General features: G+C 41.9%; 2 protein-coding genes across 5 annotated transcripts in view; one reads left to right on the top strand and one right to left on the bottom strand.

Annotated features, from left to right (window-relative positions):
• LOC311034241 (uncharacterized protein) overlaps positions 1–20,316 on the bottom strand; it is a 29,237-nt gene extending 8,921 nt beyond the window's left edge. For 2 of the 4 annotated variants that reach the window (XR_014599581.1, XM_084042064.1), the window contains exons 1-7: positions 20,177–20,316; positions 17,364–17,705; positions 13,525–13,803; positions 7,726–7,851; positions 7,373–7,399; positions 7,147–7,194; positions 1,824–2,438 (exon numbers count right to left, since the gene is read on the bottom strand). Coding sequence is in view for 3 of the 4 variants with exons in the window: in XM_084042064.1 (XP_083898190.1) it covers positions 1,824–2,438; positions 7,147–7,194; positions 7,373–7,399; positions 7,726–7,851; positions 13,525–13,803; positions 17,364–17,705; positions 20,177–20,294 (1,555 nt within the window). In the remaining variant the exon portion in view is untranslated. The remainder of the gene's footprint in view (positions 1–1,823; positions 2,439–7,146; positions 7,195–7,372; positions 7,400–7,725; positions 7,852–13,524; positions 13,804–17,363; positions 17,706–20,176) is intronic. The other 2 variants (XM_084042065.1, XM_084042066.1) reach the window with 2 other exon arrangements.
• LOC311034142 (uncharacterized protein) overlaps positions 1–22,606 on the top strand; it is a gene marked incomplete at its 5' end in the record, with an annotated part of 308,082 nt that overhangs the window by 52,208 nt on the left and 233,268 nt on the right. The gene's annotated exons all lie outside the window — the stretch shown is intronic.

The raw sequence follows: 22,606 nt of genomic DNA, 5'->3' as shown, positions 1-22,606 counted from the left end.
ACTGTACGTAATCCTACGGGCTGGGCTGTTGGGCGGGAGGAGTAGGACGAAGACTCTACGTCCTCCCGGTGGAGGCTCCTCACTGTCAGGTGAGTCAGTAGGATACAACAGCAGTGACAACACACATAAATATGTATGGGGTATAATATATAAAGGGGTAAAAAAAAAAAAAAAAAAGATAATCTATAACTGATTATTAATTATATGGAGGCAGCATAATTAGTTGTAGGTTATGTCTAATCTAATGTAATGACAGTTAGCAAATACGAGTGATGTTTTGGTCAGTCAATACAATTCATTGACTTGTATTGACTTGTATTTGCTAACTGTCATTACATTAGACATTCCGTCATTCCGAGGGTGAAACAGATTCCATCCCACATGTTTTTCCAATTGGTTTGATTGCCTGTCAGTGTTTGTTATTCATGAAATTGCTCGGCAAGTGATCCAAACGAGTTCTCTGTTTTCCTAATACGTATACCTTTTGTCATGTAATGTCATATCATCTAGATGATACAAGATTACTGAGCATGATCATTTTAGTATTGAATTAGAATATTGTACTAATTAATTCACTCCCTTCTTTCCAACCACTGAACATTTTTATGGTTGTATATGAGGAGAGAATAAGGGCAGGTACACACTGTAGGACTTTTAAAGTCATCTGATCGTTAAGCATTTCACACTACAGGAGTCTCTTTCTTTTTTTTTTTACTTACATTTTTATCCCACGATTTTGTAACCCTTATTTTTCACCCCGGTGCCAATTGTCTAAGTGATCCTGGGCACTACACTCCCCTCACCAGCCTAGGGAGGCCAGGGCCGAGCTCATGCCTCCTTCAATGCAACTGACCTTCTTATCACCTGACAGGGGAGAGTTTCCCTGTCTCTTTCTTGAAATCGACTCCGGGAAATCGAAGTTTCCCGGACTTTTGCTTTTAACAATAAAAACTTTTTTCATTGCTCTTCCTCATGGACCTACTTGTGGATTATACCAGTGTCAGTCTACTTTATGTGGATAAAGCGAATGAATTGGAACTAGTGCTCCTCGGAGCACAGGTCTCTGCCAGCTCAGGTCTTCCTCAGCCTAATAGAAATGCGTGTGTGAAATTTCACGGAAATTGCATGCTGCGTTCATGATTTGAGGCATTTTGTTCAAAACGGACTAATCCTGCAAACTTTGGAAGCCAATCTTAGGTAATCAGGATGGAATATGGGAAATCGGATAAATCCGTGTTGATCACATGACTATAGAGATACTGTGTACCGATTTGTGTGATGTTCGGACAAAATCTTTAGGAGTAATATCAATAAATGTGTTTTGCACAAATCGGCCTCCTGGTGGCGCTATAACTGGCCAATCTGAAAAATGGGGCAGAGGTTCTGAATTGGCGTCCAGGGAGTGTGTGTGCACAGTTTCGCAGCGGCTGGGCCAACGGTGCCGGAGATTAGCTGCTAACGGACGGACAGGACACACACACGGACGGACGGACGGACGGACGGACGGACGGACGGACGGACGGACAGGGGGTAAAACATACTCTCTTGCCATGCCGAGACAATGAAAACAAATGTATGCATCGGGTCTGGATAGCATCCTGGTGAACTATCCTACAGTGTGTGATCCCTTGTCGCCGATCAATCGTATAGTTAGTATAATGTGAAAACCACAACGATATATGACAGCCCATTTCAAGAAATAGACACCTGTAGTGTGAAATGCTAAACGATCAGATGACCCCCCGACCACTTTAAAAGTCTTACAGTGTGTACCTGCCCTTAGTCCTCCATTGACATCTCCCTTAATGACTGGTTTCTCTCACCTTGTTTCCTTGCTTCTTCTTGGAACATCTGGTTGGTGTAGTGGCTTCCACCGTTCTCCTTCACCATCTGGTTGATTTTCTCCAGCAGCTCAATGACCTGAGAGGGATCCTTACTTTCATTGTTAAAGACATGATAACGACCATTATATTTGCTGATTAAGTTTTGTAGTTTGTCATTCAGAAATGTTTCAATTGTTTCATCTTTAAGGTCGTCACCATGAGTGAAGAGAATCATGGTGTATTTGTCTGAACTTTGTCCAAATTCTTTCTGAATCTTTACCACAACTTTCTTCTCCTCTTCTGTGAATCTCCCTAGTTTGATCACAGCCAGGAACACATGAGGACCAGGAGCAGCACAAGTAATACAGTTTCTAACCTCTTCCAGGGTTCGAGCCATGGTGAACCCAGTGTCAAACAAGCCTGGAGTGTCAATAATAGAAACCATTCTACCAGCCACTACACCACTGGCCTTATTACAGCTCAATGTCACAGATTTGGGTGAAAACTTGGATTTAAATGCTTCAGGACCCAGGATGGTGTTTCCTGTGGCACTCTTTCCAGCTCCAGTCTTCCCCACCATCACAATACGAATTTCTTCATCATTTGTTATGCGATCTGAGGAAAGAAAGAAAGAAAGAAAGAAAGAAAGAAAGAAAGAAAGAAAGACAGACATCAATGACAGCATCTTTAATGTATGATTTTATCATTTGAAGTGTGTTACCATGATACACCAGCAGTCTGACAGTTTAAGTATTGCATAAGTTAATGTTTAGGCTCTCTAAGTTATAGAAGGCTATCACTCTCATTAAAAGTAGCATTGTATTTTGTACTAATTTGTACTTTTAATTTAGCTAACTACTTAGGGTAAGTGATATTTTGTGGTTAAAACAAAATGGTTTTATTCAGATAGTAATCATTACTATAGAGTGTGTGTTCAGTAATGGCGTTAGTTAGATCTATATTGTGATAGTAATCATTACTATAGAGTGTTTGTTCAGTAACAGTGTTAAATAGATCTATATTGTGATAGTAATTATTGCTATAGCGTGTTTGTTCATTAACAGTGTTAAATAGCTCTTTATTGTGATGTAATTATTGCTATAGAGTGTTTGTTCAGTAACAGTGTTAAATAGCTCTTTATTGTGATGTAATTATTGCTATAGAGTGTTTGTTCAGTAACAGTGTTAAATAGCTCTTTATTGTGATGTAATTATTGCTATAGCGTGTTTGTTCAGTAACAGTGTTAAATAGCTCTTTATTGTGATGTAATTATTGCTATAGAGCATGTGTTCTCAAACCTTTTTATGCCACGACCCCATTTTATGGGGGAATTTCTTTGCCGACCCCACACTTTATTTAAAGAGCGATTTAAAAATGGAAACATACAACAGACAACATGTACACTAGGGTTTAACACCGGGATTCCCGGGATGCGGGAATCCTGGGAATCCAGAGGTTATTTACTGTCCCGGGAACTGACTTCGGTTCCCGGGATCCCGTTTTTTTTTTTCTTGTTAGAAATGAATACTAATTAGTAGAAAGGCCTATCTACAGCGTGGAGGAATTACTATTATAATTAGGCAAGTTACTTGCCGCGTTGCCGACCAGGGCAGGGTCCCATCGTCCCGTTGTGAACCAATATGGGACGCACTGAATGTAACAGTAATGAACAAAATGAAACACAAGTGGCCGTGATGCCCCATGCCTGCCCTGCGCACGCTGATTTCACCAGTTGACTAGTTGAGATTCAACGAGAGTATATAAGTATTAGACCGATTTTTTTTATCATCATTAATGAACCCTACCTACACTTGCATTTTAGAACGTTCAAACTACCATTTTACTAGAACTACCCAGTAGAACAAGTGAACTGCACAACAGCTGTCTGTCTCATTGATTGTCAGTGGCAGCACATGCATGTGCACATCAAAATCACACTACAAAACCCCACATCTGATCAACAACAAAATATAGATTAATACATTTGACAACATACAGCCAACATCACAGTCTTAATATCCAGCAAGTAGCCTAATATAAATTAATAACTGCAAACAAATGACAAGTTTAGGCTATCAAATCAATATCCTACAAAAGTAGAGATAAGCTGTGACCTCACCGGTGCTCTGATGGACAATAAATAAATAATCCTTTTGCAAATTCTCTTGTCAATAATGATACAAATGGAACGTTTATTTCAGCAGCTAGAGTTTGACATTGTTTGGGTGCGTTTTGGGTGCACAGCGCAGCTCCTCGTTTAAAGGGGCTACACCATGAATTTCATTTTCTTTTAGGTTTTTAGTATTTTTTGGGCTCCCCAGTGTCTCTTGTACCCAATTTTTTTTTTTTTTTTTAACATTCAGTCATTCATGCTCATTTCATGGATTTCCTGAATGGGCGTGTCTGAACAGGCCATTTCAGAATGGCTGTGCAAGTGATGTCACTTGCACAGATTTTGCATTGACGATGGCCAGACAGAATTGCTCAGTAGCTCCCCCCTGCCCAATAGGACGTTTTGGTATTGCAGAATCAGAATCAGAATCAGAATCAGGGTTTATTGTCACAAAAGTCAGTTACAAGTAAAAGGCAGTGTCAGTTACAAGCAAAAAACAAGTGAAATTCATTTGTGCTTCTCAGCGACGGCAGCCTTCAACACTCCATGGCGCCATAATTGGGGGTAAAAGTCGACCCTCCACACACACACCACAGCGGCCTTCGGCGACAGCCGTGGCGCTATCGGTGTGGGGTGGAGGTGGGAAGGAGAAAAAGGGGGGGGTTAGGGTAGCAGAGGGATGGGAGAGGGAAAGAAACACGTGGGGGAGTTCAAAAAAATCAAATGTTATTCACAGTCATGGCCTACGGATTACAAGTCATAACAGGATAAAAATTTGCAAAAACAACTCATGAGACAGACATGTTTCAAGCCTTGCAGGGAGTGGGGGAAGTGGGTACATGGTCAGAGGCAGCGTGAGTGCAGGGGGGTGTTATCAGTATTTATGACCGAGTCCGTAAGGTCACAGTGTCTCTTCTTGCACGGTGGAATCAGTTGAAACAGTGTCCTCCTTTTATCGCGATGGAATGCGAAGCAACAAAGCTGAAAAGTCTCTGCGCTCAGGGGCCCATAAACAACAGGCATAGAAGCAGTCAGTGTCCTACAGCGGCGCAAGGTCATGTGTGGTGTGTGAGTGTGTGCTGCTATCTCATCCCCCCCCCCCACGTAGGCAGGAGAGACTTCAACAGCAGATGGTTGGGGTGGGAAGGGGTGGGTGGGGGGGGGGGGGATCCCAGCGAATGAGGCCCAGCTCAGCGTAGCGATGTCTCCCTCTCCTGTCCGTAGCTTCGAGTGATTTATGCGGGCAGGGGGTTCAAATATTTCCCTTGGAATCATTTTAGTCCGAGGATGCCCCGTTTGGACCTCCCCTATAGTCTGTTCGAACGCGATTTTGCCGTGCCAGGATGGCTAGACGTGCCGCTATGAAGTCAAGCCTTCCCGTCTGCTCCTGAACTGCCTTCCCAATGGCCATGACCATGATCGGCAAGCGAGGTTGGCCCTCCATCGCAGCCGTCTTCCCAATTTTACGGTACACGAGAGCAACGGCCACGCCAATTAGCAGTATTCCCATCAAGCTGCAGCTGAAAAAGCTTGGAATGACAGACAGTCAGATTGTGAGAAAAAATATCTGGATGTTTTTTAGGCTTACAACCTGTTTAAAACGTATTAGGGGGCAATATTTATATAAAATATATATTTTTTAAATTCATGGTGTAGCCCCTTTAAGTTAATTGTCTTCACCCGCTGCTGCGCAACAGGGCAGATCTCCGCCAGGGCACTATATTATATTTATATATTATATTTATATCATATAAAAAATCAGCTTAAGCCATTATTAGTGCAAGTTCATAGGTGGACACAATATGGACATTTGGGCACCTCGATGTAAAATTGTCTATTTAAGTATCTACATATAAATGCATTTTAGTGGGCACTTTTTTTAATTTTTTACCCTTTAACGGGAATTCCCGGGAAGCCCGGGAAAAGGTCTGAAAATTCCCGGGAATTAAAATTAGCTATTTCCCGGAAAATGTTAAACCCTAATGTACACCTGTGTTAGTTTTACTCCGAGAGGGTTCAAATGGAACCAAATGGACCCGTAAGCGTCCATTCGTTCCCATGCATTTGACCCTCTCGGGTAGTTTGTGGCGGTGATGAGTCACATACTTTACCAATGGTTTAGGAACCTACTGAATGTATTCCAGCTCACAGCTACAGCTATCACACTGCTTCATACGTTTTGGTCATAAGATTTTACACATCGGATCTCTTAGTTACCATTCCACACTTTCCCTCGTCATATCTATGCTCTTCAATGAGATTATCTCTGGTCCAGAGCGTTAGATTAGAAGAAGTTACAATGAGATATAGTCTGGGTACATGGAGACAGACACCTGCTGCAGACAGCAGGCATAAATGTAACTTTGAAGAGTAAAAGCGACTGAACTGCGGGTTTTTAAAAGACATGGATTGCCACTGGCTAGGTTTCTGGGAATATTTTCCCGACTTATACTGTACTTTTTTTGTTCTGTCTGTTAACCAGATGAAGCGTACCTGTGAAGTGTAAGTGGGATTCAAATGTTGTGTAAGCAAAGCTACATCGCAGGAAAGAAAGTAATTAAATTACATAATAAAGGTAAATTTGATCTCAGGTCAACTTAATGCCGTCACGCCATAGGTGTGATGGCAATTAATGCCGCTCCCAGACAGCGTAGTCATGGTTTCGATCCCATAGCCCACAGAGATGGTCCATCCAATAACAGAACAGATAGGCAATCAACACTTCCGGCGGTGTGGAGCGTATCACCCTGCTTTGTAGGGGATCAGATCTACAACCTCTCAACATGACGCGCTGCAACACATCGTGGGCTTGTAGATCGATTCTTTGGATAAAAGTTACAATTTTTGTTTTTACCAAATGCGAGAAAAATAATAAGTGTGTGTGTGTGTGTGGGGGGGGGGGGGCATTCAGGCGCCTATGGGACGAACACACAAACACACACGGTCATATGTAGGAGTGGCTGGCACCGCTCAAAAGTAGATTCACCAAGCTGCTGCCTGATCGGATTACAAAGGCTTTAGTGTAAAAGTTGTTTTTTAAGAGGTTAGTGAGCTAGTTGTAGTTAACATGATGTCCTCTGGCAGGTTGTTCCACAGTCTAGGGGCCGTGATTATGATAACAAAGACTCTGTCACCCAGGTCACCAACATAGACTTAGAACTGAGTCAGAGGACCTCAGAATACAGAGTGATAATAAAACAGAAAACCTACCTGAATACGTCATGGGTTGGTCTGCTTGATTCACCAATGGAACCCTCTCTGAAACACATTAGAGTAAATCATGTGTTAATCTGTAGTCTGGAGTTTACAGTGTGTGTGGTAACACTTCACATTACATTTTGTTACATCGTTGCTTCAGGGAAAGAGCAAATAAATGTATGTCATTATTATTTGTACATCAGTTACATCTTCAAGTACATCTTGGATTTCATCTTACCTTCAACATCAGGAGTCCTTTTCACATCTATAGAGGAGAAAGGTATAATACACATCATGTTAACTCTTACACACACTAGATATACATTTACTACATGAACACATGTTTGATCAATATAATCAATATATAGAAGAAGGTTTGAGATGTGAGACAGTGGTTGGTCAGTGTGGAGACATTCATAATTTATATTTTCACATTGTATAGATGTCTATAGACATAGATGTATTTATCATTGTTATCATTATAGATACATAGATGTATGATTTATCAAATATAGATTAATTATCATTATAGATATATAGATGTATGATTTATCAAATATAGATTTGATAAATAATCAGTTCAATTCTCACCAGGGTGCTTCTTCTTCTTCCAGTATAAATATCCCAGTCCTGCTGCCACTAAGATGATGATGATTGGTATAATAATCCCTGCAATCACTGCTCCAGCTGATCCTCCCTCTGTGGGAATGTCACTCTCTGAAACACATAGTTATAACACAACTATAAACATTATATCTGTGTGAATCATATCCTCTGAAACACATAGTTATAACACAACTATAAACATTATATCTGTGTGAATCATATCCTCTGAAACACATAGTTATAACACAACTATAAACATTATATCTGTGTGAATCATATCCTCTGAAACACATAGTTATAACACAACTATAAACATTATATCTGTGTGAATCATATCCTCTGAAACACACAGTTATGACACAACTATAAACATTATATCTGTGTGAATCATATCCTCTGAAACACATAGTAATAACACAACTATAAACATTATATCTGTGTGAATCATATCCTCTGAAACACATAGTAATAACACAACTATAAACATTATATCTGTGTGAATCATATCCTCTGAAACACATAGTTATGCCACAACTATAAACATTATATCTGTGTGAATCATATCCTCTGAAACACATAGTTATAACACAACTATAAACATTATATCTGTGTGAATCATATCCTCTGAAACACACAGTTATGACACAACTATAAACATTATATCTGTGTGAATCATATCCTCTGAAACACATAGTAATAACACAACTATAAACATTATATCTGTGTGAATCATATCCTCTGAAACACATAGTAATAACACAACTATAAACATTATATCTGTGTGAATCATATCCTCTGAAACACATAGTTATAACACAACTATAAACATTATATCTGTGTGAATCATATCCTCTGAAACACATAGTTATGACACAACTATAAACATTATATCTGTGGGAATCATATCCTCTGAAACACATAGTAATAACACAACTATAAACATTATATCTGTGTGAATCATATCCTCTGAAACACATAGTTATAACACAACTATAAACATTATATCTGTGTGAATCATATCCTCTGAAACACATAGTTATAACACAACTATAAACATTATATCTGTGTGAATCATATCCTCTGAAACACATAGTTATGACACAACTATAAACATTATATCTGTGGGAATCATATCCTCTGAAACACATAGTAATAACACAACTATAAACATTATATCTGTGTGAATCATATCCTCTGAAACACATAGTTATAACACAACTATAAACATTATATCTCATACAGAATGTTACAGTGTGTAAACAACATCTGAAGAGAATTGAGCTCCTGACCCCTGGGTAGTTGAGTATAGTATCATTTTTTGTTATTTAGCAAGCTGCTAGTAGTTGTACACTAAGTGCTTTTCTATTAGTACTGTATTATTAGCTTGTGTGGTAGTCTGTAGTTTCTAGTAGTTGTTGTGTTTTTTGTGCTAAAAGCAGTTGGCTATTGGCACCCTGGAGTAGAAGTAGTTTCAATAGGCCACTTGGATTGCCCTGTGAAGTGTCTGGTTTGACCAGCACAACTCAAGGGTTAAATAGCCAGGTTGAGAGTGTTCTTGTTCAGTGTGTAAACAACATCTGAAGAGAATTGAGCTCCTGACCCCTGGGTAGTTGAGTATAGTATCATTTTTTGTTATTTAGCAAGCTGCTAGTAGTTGTACACTAAGTGCTTTTCTATTAGTACTGTATTATTAGCTTGTGTGGTAGTCTGTAGTTTCTAGTAGTTTTTGTGTTTTTTGTGCTAAAAGCAGTTGGCTATTGGCACCCTGGAGTAGAAGTAGTTTCAATAGGCCACTTGGATTGCCCTGTGAAGTGTCTGGTTTGACCAGCACTCCTGGCAGACGATTAGCAATCAGTTGAAGTTGTTTTAAACCACCTGCTCTGAAAGCGGTAGCTTTCAAAGCGGCTGGCAAACGAAGTCGCGCCGAACAAAGGCAAGAGAGGCGACTTTGTCAAAGCGCGACTTAGTCAAAGAACGGTAGGCAGTATCATTGACTAGTGACATAGATAGTAGTGTGATAGATATAGCAGTGTATAGTGTGTATAGGTTTAGTGGTCTACAATGTGTTTTCTTCCTATTCCTGTCCTCTCCTCTTCCTGGTGGTCGCACAAACACTGGGTTACACCCAGATGTCGCGATACCACTAATCTAATATATCCTACTCTGTCAACTCACGTCGAGCAAGTGGTAACGGGAGGGCTTTGGAATTGCCACTCGGCTGTGGTGGAAGGCAAAGCTGCTTTCATCTCAGCCTACGCATCCTTGCTCTCCCTCAACTTCCTTGCTCTGACTGAGACCTGGATCCCACCAGAAAACACTGCTACGCCCGCGGCTCTGTCAGATGTGTACTCTTTCTCTCACACTCCCAGAGCCGTGCGGATAGGTGGTGGTGCTGGTCTACTAATTTCCAGAAAATGGAAATACTCTCCTGTCTCACTGTCACAATTCTCTCCTACCTCCTTCGAATTTCATGTGGTCACTGTCTCTCATCCAGTCAAGCTCACCATTGCAGTTGTTTATCGCCCACCGGGCCCTGCTGGTTTTGATTGATTGATTGAATATTTTATTAGGCAAAAGAATGTAAAACAACACATTTACATTTAAAATACTTTGTCTAACAGGTCCGTTCATAAAAGTCCTTGCGGACTTGTTTCCAATGAGGGCCTTGGTATGGTGGCTTCCTGGAAGAGCTGGACACTCTAGTCTCTCACTTCCCTGTCGATGGCTCTGGATTTATCCTTCTGGGTGACTTCAACCTCCCGACTGAGAAGCAGCGAGACCCACTCCTTTCGTTTCTCGCCGCCTTCGACCTAGTTCTCTCCCCATCTCCCCCTACCCACGAGGCTGGCAACCAACTGGACCTGATCTTCACCAGATGCTGCTCTACAGCTAACCTGTCCGTCACTCCTCTTTCCAGTGAAAAGGTTAGAAAAGGTAAGAAATTATCTGATCACTACTTCATGTCCTACTCTCTCTCTCTCTCCTCTCCCCCCTCACAGCCCCTCCCTACCCACATGATTTCCTCACGTCGCAACCTTCGCACACTATCCTCCACTGATCTCTCCTCCTCTGTTCTCTCTGCTCTCCCTGCCCCTGAATCCTTTGCTCTTCTATCCCCTGACACCGCCACTGATCTTCTTTTCTCTACCCTATCCTCTTCTCTAGACCATCTCTGTCCCCTCACCACCAGGCCTGCACGCCAAACTCCACCTGCTCCCTGGTTGTCGGACTCAGTGCGTACTGAGAGACGGAGCCTGAGAGCGGCTGAGCGCAAATGGAGAAATGGCAACCTCCCGGAGGACCTTCTTACCTTCCAAACTCTCCTTTCTACTTTTTCCTCCTCTCTATCTGCTGCTAAAGCTGCTTTCTTCTGCACTAAAATTCAGGCTTCTGCTTCCAACCCTAAAAAACTATTTGAAACTTTCTCCTCTCTCCTGCAACCACCACCCCCTCCGCCCTCCTCCTCCCTCCTCCCTGACGACTTCGCCAACTTCTTTGACAAGAAGGTGAACGATATCCGATCCTCCTTCACTCCTCCCCCGGCTGATGCCCTGCGCACTACCCACACCTGTCTGCCTTCCACCCCTCCCTCCCTATCTTCATCTACTCCTCCTCCCTCTCCCCCACCCTCTCTATCCCACTTCTCTCCCCTCTCCTCTAAAGAGGTCCTTCTCCTTGTTACCTCTAGTCGCCCCACCTCATGCTCCCTGGACCCGGTCCCATCCCCTCTGCTGCAGTCCTCTGCACCTGAACTCCTTCCCTTCTTAACCCACCTTATTAACACCTCTCTGACGTCTGGCTACTTTCCCTCTGCTTTCAAGACTGCCAGAGTCACCCCCCTCCTGAAGAAACCCACACTTGACCCCTCTGAGATCAAGAACTACAGACCGGTTTCCCTTCTATCCTTCCTATCTAAAACTCTCGAACGTGCTGTCTTTAAACAACTGTCTTCCTACCTCCACCAGAACAACCTCCTGGACTCCAACCAGTCGGGCTTCAAAGTGGGTCACTCGACAGAGACTGCCCTCCTGGCAGTGACGGAGTCGCTCCATGCCGCTAGAGCGAACTCTCTCTCCTCAGTCCTGATACTCCTGGACCTGTCTGCAGCGTTCGACACAGTGAACCACCAGATCCTCCTCTCCACCCTCGAGGGGATGGGTGTCTCAGGCTCTGCACTCTCCCTGTTTGCATCCTACCTGACGGGTCGCTCCTACCAGGTGATGCTGAGAGGGTCTGTGTCAGAACCACACAGGCTCACTACTGGGGTTCCCCAAGGCTCGGTTCTGGGTCCTCTTCTTTTCTCCCTCTACACTACATCTCTTGGTGCTGTCATCCACTCCCATGGCTTTTCCTACCACTGCTATGCCGATGACACCCAGCTGATCCTCTCATTCCCCCCCTCTGACACACAAGTGGAGGCACGCATTGCTGCTTGTCTGGCTGACATCTCGGAGTGGATGTCGACGAACCACCTGAAGCTCAACCTGGACAAGACCGAGCTGATGTTCATCCCGGGAAGGGCTGTCCTCACCGAGACATGGCCATCACCATTGAGAATGCTGTGGTGACGTCAACTCGGACTGCGAAGAATCTGGGTGTGACCCTGGACGATCAACTGTCGTTCTCGGCTAACATCGCATCAGTGACACGGTCCTGCAGATTCCTCCTCTACAACATCAGGAGGATTCGCCCCTTCCTCACGGAGAAAACAGCCCAGGTGCTCATCCAGGCTCTTGTCATCTCCCGCCTGGACTACTGCAACTCCCTCCTTGCTGGTGCTCCGGCATCAGCCATCAGACCTCTGGAGCTTGTTCAGAAAGCTGCGGCTCGTCTGGTGTTCAACCGCCCCAAGTTCTCCCACACAACTATCCTTCTCCGTTCTCTGCACTGGCTCCCCGTAGCAGCTCGCATTCAGTTTAAAACCCTGGTGCTAGCCTATAGAGCAGTGAAAGGAACAGCTCCTTCTTACCTCCGAGTTTTGGTCAATGCCCACACCCCTGCCCGACCACTCCGGTCTGCCACCTCGGGGCGACTGACTCCCTCGCCACTCAACGGTCCTTCTGGTCGATCGACACGGTCACGACTTTTTTCTGTTCTGGCCCCACAGTGGTGGAATGAACTTCCCACTGAAGTCAGGACAGCAGAGTCACTGCCCATCTTTCGCCGCAGGCTGAAAACCCACCTCTTCAGGAAACACTATCCTTCCTCTTTGCCTGGCCTACTTGTTGTTAACTAGTTGTACGAACTCTTGTTTTATTTTTGTATTGTTTTATTGGATCTTGTTTAGTCGATACACTTATTTGTTTTAGCTCGTGCTCATTTGATTTTGCCATTTTTGTCTCATCTGTTTAAGAAAGTAGGTAGCTGATATATTGCACTTTTACCTTAGCGCTAGGTATACTCTTGGTTGCTTGTTTTGGCAGGAAATGTACTTAAAACTTCTGGTGATTAGTAGTTTTCGTTCCCTACCTATGTTGAATACACTTATTGTAAGTCGCTTTGGATAAAAGCGTCTGCTAAACGACTGTAATGTAATGTAATGTAATGTAATACAGTGTGTAGTATTTATAGAATATAGAATGTTACAGTGAATAGAGTGTGTAGTATGTATAGAATGTATATAGAATGTTACAGTGAATACAGTGTGTAGTATTTATAGAATGTATATAGAATGTTACAGTGAATACAGTGTGTAGTATTTATAGAATATAGAATGTTACAGTAGGACAGAGGTGTTCACAGAAGTTCTTCAAGGTGTTAAACAGTGATGTAAACATTCATTACCTTTGACGTCATGGCCTGTCTTAAGAGCGTGGTTGATGTGTGTCAGGTGAACTCTACAGGTCACATGACCTGCTGTCCTCACTGTCACATTCCTCTGGACAATGTAACAGTGTGGAGGACGTGTCTCTGTCACTGAGGGTTCAGCAGAGAGGAGGGTTCCATTACTGTCCAGCCAAGACATCTCAGGTTCACGATACCAGCACCCAGAATCACATGACAAAGATACACCACCGTCTGTTGGTCCATTTGAAGAGATCTCTGGTTGAGGCATTGTCCCTGCTAAAACACATGAATATATATATGATTATCTATCTATCAATACATCTATCCATCCATCTACAATGCCGACAATATGTGAATATGTGTTATGGTGCGTTCACACGGGCAGATAAAAAGATACAAAAATACACTGCATCTTTGTATCTGTGTAGCTTTGTATCTGTGGGAACCCGGGAAACATTTCCCGGGTTCTATGTTCCCCCACTAAGGTTAGGGTTAGGTTTAGGTTAGGTCCTATGTTCCCCGCTCTCCAAAGCTACAACTGTAGCTCCGATGTCTGCACGTTTGATGACGTCAGCGACCGTGCTGAGCAACAATGACGTCATGATGAGCACAATGACGTCATGATGACGTTATGATGACGCCCGGTCATCACCCCGGTGACGTTCAGGACTAGGCCAGATCACAGCCCATATGGGGATGATCTTTACGTCATTTACAGGACATCATCACCGGGACATCATATGGACATTTGGACAGCAAGTTTGGGTGATGAGAAATGTGTTTAGACTAGAAGTTCGGGCCGCTACGCGGCCCGAACGTCTAGCGTGACGCGTCGTTCACTTTGCAGTGCCACCTTACAGGCACCTCACAATGTGAGAGAGAGTTTTGTGCTCTCCTAAATCCATGGCAGGCTTTGAAAGTACCCACTTCAGAAAGAGGTGACGTGCATCACCTCTCCAATGACCAAAACCCACTATGGAAGCCGTCGAACTGGTGCGATCTGACGGCATCCTAGAATTTATAGGTAGGATGTGATGTCATATACCGTCTCATCGTGATGTCAGATTACGTCACACTGGTGTCACACTGGCGTGATGTCAGATTACGTCACACTGGCCACATACAACGTACGTACATACTGACAACCGACATGGCGCAGGATTCAAATTGTATATATACTAGAAGTTCGGGCCACGTACGTCTAGCGTGACGCGTCGTTCACTTTGCAGTGCGCCATGTCTGGCGTTGTATCTCCAGCCGTTGTGGCTTTGGTGAAGTTGTCGTCATTGTGGTGGAGAGAGTTCTTGTGGTGGAGAGAGTTCCTTGTATAGATTATTACTATTTATCACTATGGAAGCCGTCGAACTGGTGCGATCTGACGGCATCCTAGAATTTATAGGTAGGATGTGATGTCATGTGATGTCATGCTGTCGTGAGATTACGTCACACTGGCGTTGTCATCGTGATGTCAGATTACGTCACACCGTCACACTGGCGTCGCATACGGACAACCGACATGGCGCAGGATTCAAATTGTATATAATATAGATGACGTCCTGGAAGTGACGTTTTTGTGGTCAGGATTGATTTTGGTTGAAATCAGGTGATATTCTGGGCCAGATCTGACTTGTCTTGGTTTGACTTGATCTAGACCCAATCGAGACGTCACTGATTGGTCCGGGTCCTGACTGTGCTTGCTGGGTAGGGATGACCCCGTAGCTTTGTGTCTTTGTATCTGGAAGTTGAACCCAGCTCAACTTGAATTTGTATCTTTGTCTCTAGAGCTACAGCTACAAACGTGGGATGTATCTTTGTATCTTCATGTCGATGGTTTGCATTGAAAATGAATGGTAGCATGTATCTTTTTATCAGCTTGTGTGAACGCACCATTAGGAGGAATCTGTGGACGCTACAAGCAAGAACACAGATACAGGGCATAGAAGTACAGTAGATAATCTATAGCCTGTTTTAGGATATTTAACTTATACAGTGTAGTTAAGAGTGATGGCTTTTGTTTTGAGACATGATAAAACACATAGAGCTGAGTTAAGATCCAGAGTACACAGCATTTTACCCACAAATACTTGTTAGAGTTGTGCAGTACAGGCATATCACAGTTAAGAACAAAGTTAAAGGAGTAGTTCACCCAAACAATGACTTATTTTCTATCAATTACACACGCCATTAAGCCTTGAATTCATGGAGATTTTTGTTTTTGACGTATTCCTGAAACAATAATTTGATGACCGGCCAGTCATCAAATTATGTATGTAACTGATAGGAAGATGTTAGCTATAGGTAACCTCCCCAACACTCTCTCACTCACTCAGTAAAACATAAATGATAGATACAGTTCATCACTAAATAGTGTGATGGTGCTGCTTGCCTAAAGGAACAGATCTACTCTCTGAATATCATAGAGTGAAGCTGACATGGCACAGGCCTGGTATGTATTTGATTTATTTGATTTACACAACATTTTTTGTATGCATTTACAGGACATGTTAGTATTTTTATTTTCCGAGGGAAACATTATGAGATAGCCGGTGAGGTAAGAAACCCTGGGGGGCTTATGTGAGAACCTCACCGTTTACATTACATATAATAAGAGTTATTTAATATTAAAAGCAAAGACGAACAGAAAAAAGAAAATATAAAAAGTATATACATATACCTATGATAAAGGGTATAGGACATCTGATAAAAATAAAAGTACAAGACTGAGCAGAAGAGACAAAACAAAACAAAACAAAAGCAAAAAGTATTGAACAAAGCAAAACAATTATGCTGTTACATATTCATGTGAATATAAAGATTAAATGAATTGGAAGCTGATCTAGTTTCCCATTTGGGTATTTAATTTACTTATTAGGCTTCTTTTATAGGCAGGTAGGGAGGATGTGGACGTTCCTGAAACTCCTTTGTACTTGATGGTGAACTGCCCCCTAGTGGTGATACATAGTATTGGTGGTACATAGTGGGAGCATAGTTGGTTTGCTTGCCTGGTTGGATATGGGTGAAAGCTGTAATTTGGCTGGAAATACAATTTGAAATGATCTGGGATGTCACGGAGGTGGGTTTATTGATATTTAGTTTTATATACGAATAGACATGATTGGAGTACATTTATATTAAAGATTGTTAGTATATTGAGTGTTTAAAAAAGGGGTGAGGAAGGCTCCCGTGGACTAGAATTTGTGGCTAATCTGACAAACCTTTTTTGCAGTATAATTTAACTAAGGAGATAAGAAGGATAGGTACTAGCCCATACAATATTACAGTAGGTTAGGTAAGGATATACTATACTGATTTTTCTAATAATCCACACTGATTTTGAGACCTTTGTTGTTACCTGGTTGATGTGTTCTTTCCAACAGTATTTGTCATCTATCATTGTGAGTGGAGGCTACTCTACTTATTTCAATAACATCTATACTAAGCTTAGCTTCCTCAGGGTTGAATTTCTTCCTACCAGGAAATATTATAAATTTAGTTTTTGTTATGTTTAATGACAGTTTATTAAGTTGGAACCATTGTTTACCATGGTTTGGTATGGTTTAGGGTACAGCTTGGCCCTCTCTTATCTTTGTATATAATACATTACATGTAGGCTCTCTCCCTGCGTTCCTCTGAGAACTACAGCAGAACCACCCTATGAAAGTCTCATGTACTTCTCCCATGAGTTCTATCTTAATAACGTTAAAGGCCCTGCCAGACAGAGAGCGTCGTCAGGAGTTGATTTTGAGAAGTCTTGTTCAAAAACTAGTTTAATGAAGGCTACTTTTTCTTGCTCTATTCTTCCTTGTTATTTGTCCATCCACCACACTGAAACTTACCAACAAAGAGCTTGATCAAAGTGTAGTTGTATAGTTGTGGAGCAGAACATCTGAAGGTCCCCTCGTCTGAGAGCTTCACCCTGGACAGTTTCAGTGACATGTTACCAATAGGAAGCTGATCAGGAAACAGAGACGTTCTCTCTTTGTACAACGGGTTCAGGTCTTGGTCATGTTTGTAATGTCCATCTTGGAGGAGATGTATGAGGTACGGCTTCAGGTCAGGTCTGGACCACTCCACTGTCTTCCTGTTCATGTTGAACGGTGGTTTAATGACACATGGAAGGATCACCTCATCTCCCTCTTTGACCAGGATGTCCTGAGACCCGATCACCTCATATTGTCCTTAAAACAAAACAAATGAAGCATGGAGTTAGTTCATGATGCACACTGGACTCATACTGTAATCAGATGTCAATCAGCCCAGCCTCCTTTATAGTTTAGGAGTAAACGTCACATTTGAGTCAGACTTACAGTATGCTGGCTGTTAAGCACATTAAACACAGATATATGTCTGGATTGTGGTGGCATGTTGTGTGGTGTCAACAGCACCCATCACAACACTGGAGCAACAGAGTGTTACTACTGCTGACATCAAATCACCTGCTACCTTTACAGTAGATCAACCAGCACACACTCATCAAATAGAGTAGTACTGCCTGAATACCAGCACACACACACACACACACACACACACACACACACACACACACACACACACACACACACACACACACACACACCCATCAAATAGAGTAGTACTGCCTGAATACCAGCACACACTCATCAAATAGAGTAGTACTGCCTGAATACCAGCACACACTCATCAAATAGAGTACTACTGCCTGAATACCAGCACACACACACACACACACACACACACACACACACACACACACACACACACACACACACACACACACACACACACACACACACACACACACACACACACACACATCAAATAGAGTAGTCCTGCCTGAATACCAGCACACACACTCATCAAATAGAGTAGTACTGCCTGAATACCAGCACACACCCATCAAATAGAGTAGTCCTGCCTGAATACCAGCACACACACACACACACACACACACACACACACACACACACACACACACACACACACACACACACACACACACACACACACACACACACACATCAAATAGAGTAGTACTGCCTGAATACCAGCACACACACTCATCAAATAGAGTAGTACTGCCTGAACACCAGCACACACTCATCAAATAGAGTAGTACTGCCTGAACACCAGCACACACTCATCAAATAGAGTAGTACTGCCTGAATACCAGCACACGCTCATCAAATAGAGTAGTACTGCCTGAATACCAGCACACACTCATCAAATAGAGTAGTACTGCCTGAATACCAGCACACACCCATCAAATAGAGTAGTCCTGCCTGAATACCAGCACACACACACACACACACACACACACACACACACACACACACACACACACACACACACACACACACACACACACACACACACATCAAATAGAGTAGTACTGCCTGAATACCAGCACACACACTCATCAAATAGAGTAGTACTGCCTGAACACCAGCACACACTCATCAAATAGAGTAGTACTGCCTGAACACCAGCACACACTCATCAAATAGAGTAGTACTGCCTGAATACCAGCACACGCTCATCAAATAGAGTAGTACTGCCTGAATACCAGCACACACTCATCAAATAGAGTAGTACTGCCTGAATACCAACACACACACACACACACACACACACACACACACACACACACACACACACACACACACACACACACACACACACACACACACACACATCAAATAGAGTAGTCCTGCCTGAATACCAGCACACACTCATCAAATAGAGTAGTACTGCCTGAACACCAGCACACACTCATCAAATAGAGTAGTACTGCCTGAACACCAGCACACACACTCATCAAATAGAGTAGTACTGCCTGAATACCAGCACACACTCATCAAATAGAGTAGTACTGCCTGAATACCAAGACACACTCATCAAATAGAGTAGTACTGCCTGAATACCAGCACACACTCATCAAATAGAGTAGTACTGCCTGAATACCAGCACACACTCATCAAATAGAGTAGTACTGCCTGAATACCAGCACACACTCATCAAATAGAGTAGGACTGCCTGAATACCAAGACACACTCATCAAATAGAGTACTAGTACAGCTTACTCACACTGGGTGTGATTCTTCTCTGTCCACACAAAGACAGACAGACAGACAGACAGACAGACAGACAGACAAGACAGACAGACAGACAGACAGACAGACAGACAGACAGACAGACAGACAGACAGACAGACAGACAGACAGACAGACAGACAGACATGGGGTAAAACCTTGGTACTCGGTTCGTTCATGACGTCACAACAGCGGTAGAGATCGTCCACCCGGTAGAGACCGCTCATACATGGTTCAAACCCCAAAGCGTTCTATATTTATTTACTGACTGGATAGTTATACAGTATAACTTATATACTTCCTCTATGAATATAAGGAGGATTTCACTACATTTCATTGTGTTTACTTTTCAACATCGGAAACACATCAGACAACAACAAGAACAAAAGAACAGAAAACGTCAACACATTTTGCCCATTTTTTTCAAAACTATTTTCTCCCCAATAAAGACATTAGCCTATCTCCAGACATAATGTAACTTATTTACAGATCAGGCCCAGTGGAAACCCCCCTGTCTGTCATACAGTAACTACACTGTAAATATAGTGTAGAGACTAGAAGTAGATCCAGTCATAACATACCTGTGACAGATGTGTAGTAACAGCTGCTCCAGACCAGCAACATGTAGAAATAAATACATGGTTTTACTGTTAAAACACTGACTTTTAAAGATAAATGTGAGACGGAGTGATCCGCCATGTTTTGCTGCTCCTTCACAAAGGATCATATGAGGTTCTTTTTACTTTCGGTTTCATGAGTTTGTGTCACAGCAGCCCTGAACCGAGTCATGGATGAACTTCAACCAGGTGTTTGCACTTTCTCTATTATAACCCGTACATCTACATATACGTTCAGATTTCAATGATAAAGTATTGACCCTATGGCCACGGATGTTATAATTCTACTCGGGTCCACAGAAGTACCCATATGTTCCGTATTGTTGAATAAAAAGCATTTTAATCCAATTGATGGCCATTTTCTTTAGTTTTTTCGCCGTAGATGCTTTCACTACGTGACCCTATCGGTTGGGAGGTGTATTGCACTCTAATACATTATAACTATGAGAAAATGGCCACTGATTGGATTAAAATACTTTTTATTCAACAATACGGAAGATACGGGTACTTATGTGGAACCGAGTAAGATTGTAACATCCGTGGCTATAAGGTCAGCACTTTATATTTTAAATGTGAAGGTTTATGTAGATATACGGATGTAAATAAAGAAAGTGCAAACACCAGGTTGAAGTTCATCCATGGCGGTCCCGTCATGTGAACCATGGCTAGTGTTACAGTAGAGGTCACTGTTTTTACTCTGCTGTTTTACCACCTTCTGGAATATAGAATACATGTTTAAACTTATTATTGTACATTATATGAATATAGAATACATGTTTAAACTTATTATTGTACATTATATGAATATAGAATACATGTTTAAACTTATTATTGTACATTATATGAATATAGAATACATGTTTAAACTTATTATTGTACATTATATGAATATAGAATACATGTTTAAACTTATTATTGTACATTATATGAATATAGAATACATGTTTAAACGTATTGTACATTATATGAATATAGAACTTATTATTGTATTATTGTTTAATTGTCTTTTGTTGTTGTTAAATCTATATTCTGATAGTAATCATTGCTAGGGTCAGTAGCCCTACAGTATAATAAGGATCTCCACATCTCTCCAGCTATTTACAACAAAAATACATCTTCAGGCCAGGATACCAATTTTATCCAATCAGGGGAGAGAACTCTAGTTCCAATTTGTTTAAATTCACAAACACTTAATTGTTTATCCCGTATTCTGTATCAGTTATTTCTCCTCTGACCTGAACATGTATTTTCTCTTTATCAAAGAGCTGGAGAGAAGAGGAGACCTGCTGTTACTGAACACACACAATGATCAACACAATAGTAATATTTCCATCAGTATTTAATTCTTACCACAGACATGCAAAACAAGTGATCAGTAATATTACTAGAAACACATACGCCTAGCCCTAAATGTATTTAAAAACAAGCCTTTAAAACAAGCCACTAATCCATTTGGGGGGGGGGGCTCCCAACACATCACAGCATGTTGTGAGATTGTAGATCAGCAATTCTCTTTTCTTTTTAGCCGTCTGTAGGGTAACAGGATAGGTGGGCACTATAGGGACATCTGGGCACCTCCATGTAAAATTGGCTATTTTGTCCAAAATGTTAAAAAATACAATATTTGAAGAATGTTCTTAAGTAAAGTAAAGAGTACATGATTAGAACATGCTTAAACATTCGACAATTAAGGTCTAATAATTACTACAAATTGCTACTGATAGGGTTAAATTTTAACCCTATGAATAAGGCACGAGCCCAAGAAAGATGAAAAGATGGTTTGGTACTAAGACCCCCCAATACCCGTCCAGTCAACACCCAAAGAAATGAGAGTCAGACACCTGGTACGTCCAAAATGATCAGTCTGTATTGCTCGAGTGTGTACACGGAGGCAGTACAAGTTACAGACAATTATAATAATCACACACTAATGATTCAATAACAGGCAATAGTATTTATACACAAGTTGGAGTCCGGACATCAGATATAAGGTGGATCCTAACGATTGGTTAAGACCCTCAGACGTCAGATCATATCTGATGAGCTGTCAGGCATCAGGGTGTCATCATAATAAGTTGTTGTTCATCTTATAGTGTCCTTGTGTACAACTTTTGGTTCCATAAACAAGTTATTCCTTCGATATCATAGGACATGTGGCAGGTTTATCTGTGACAGGGTGACAGCTGACAGAGTAAATTAGTGACAATATCCCGGTCATACAGATCATCTTACACAGATACAGGTCATTTGACATTTAATCACAAAGTGTTGACCAAGACAGGTTTTTACTGATTGGAAACATATGGAGCCGGCACCAGATAGCAAATATGGAGCCAGCTACATGGCCTGGGTAGAGAAAAGTATAGTAGAGTTACAAAAGGCATGTTTAAAAGA

The sequence above is a fragment of the Gymnoscopelus microlampas genome, assembly GCF_963454915.1.
Source record: "Gymnoscopelus microlampas genome assembly, chromosome: 18".
NCBI classification, from domain to species: domain Eukaryota; kingdom Metazoa; phylum Chordata; class Actinopteri; order Myctophiformes; family Myctophidae; genus Gymnoscopelus; species Gymnoscopelus microlampas.
This window is presented reverse-complemented; position numbering and strand designations above follow the sequence as displayed.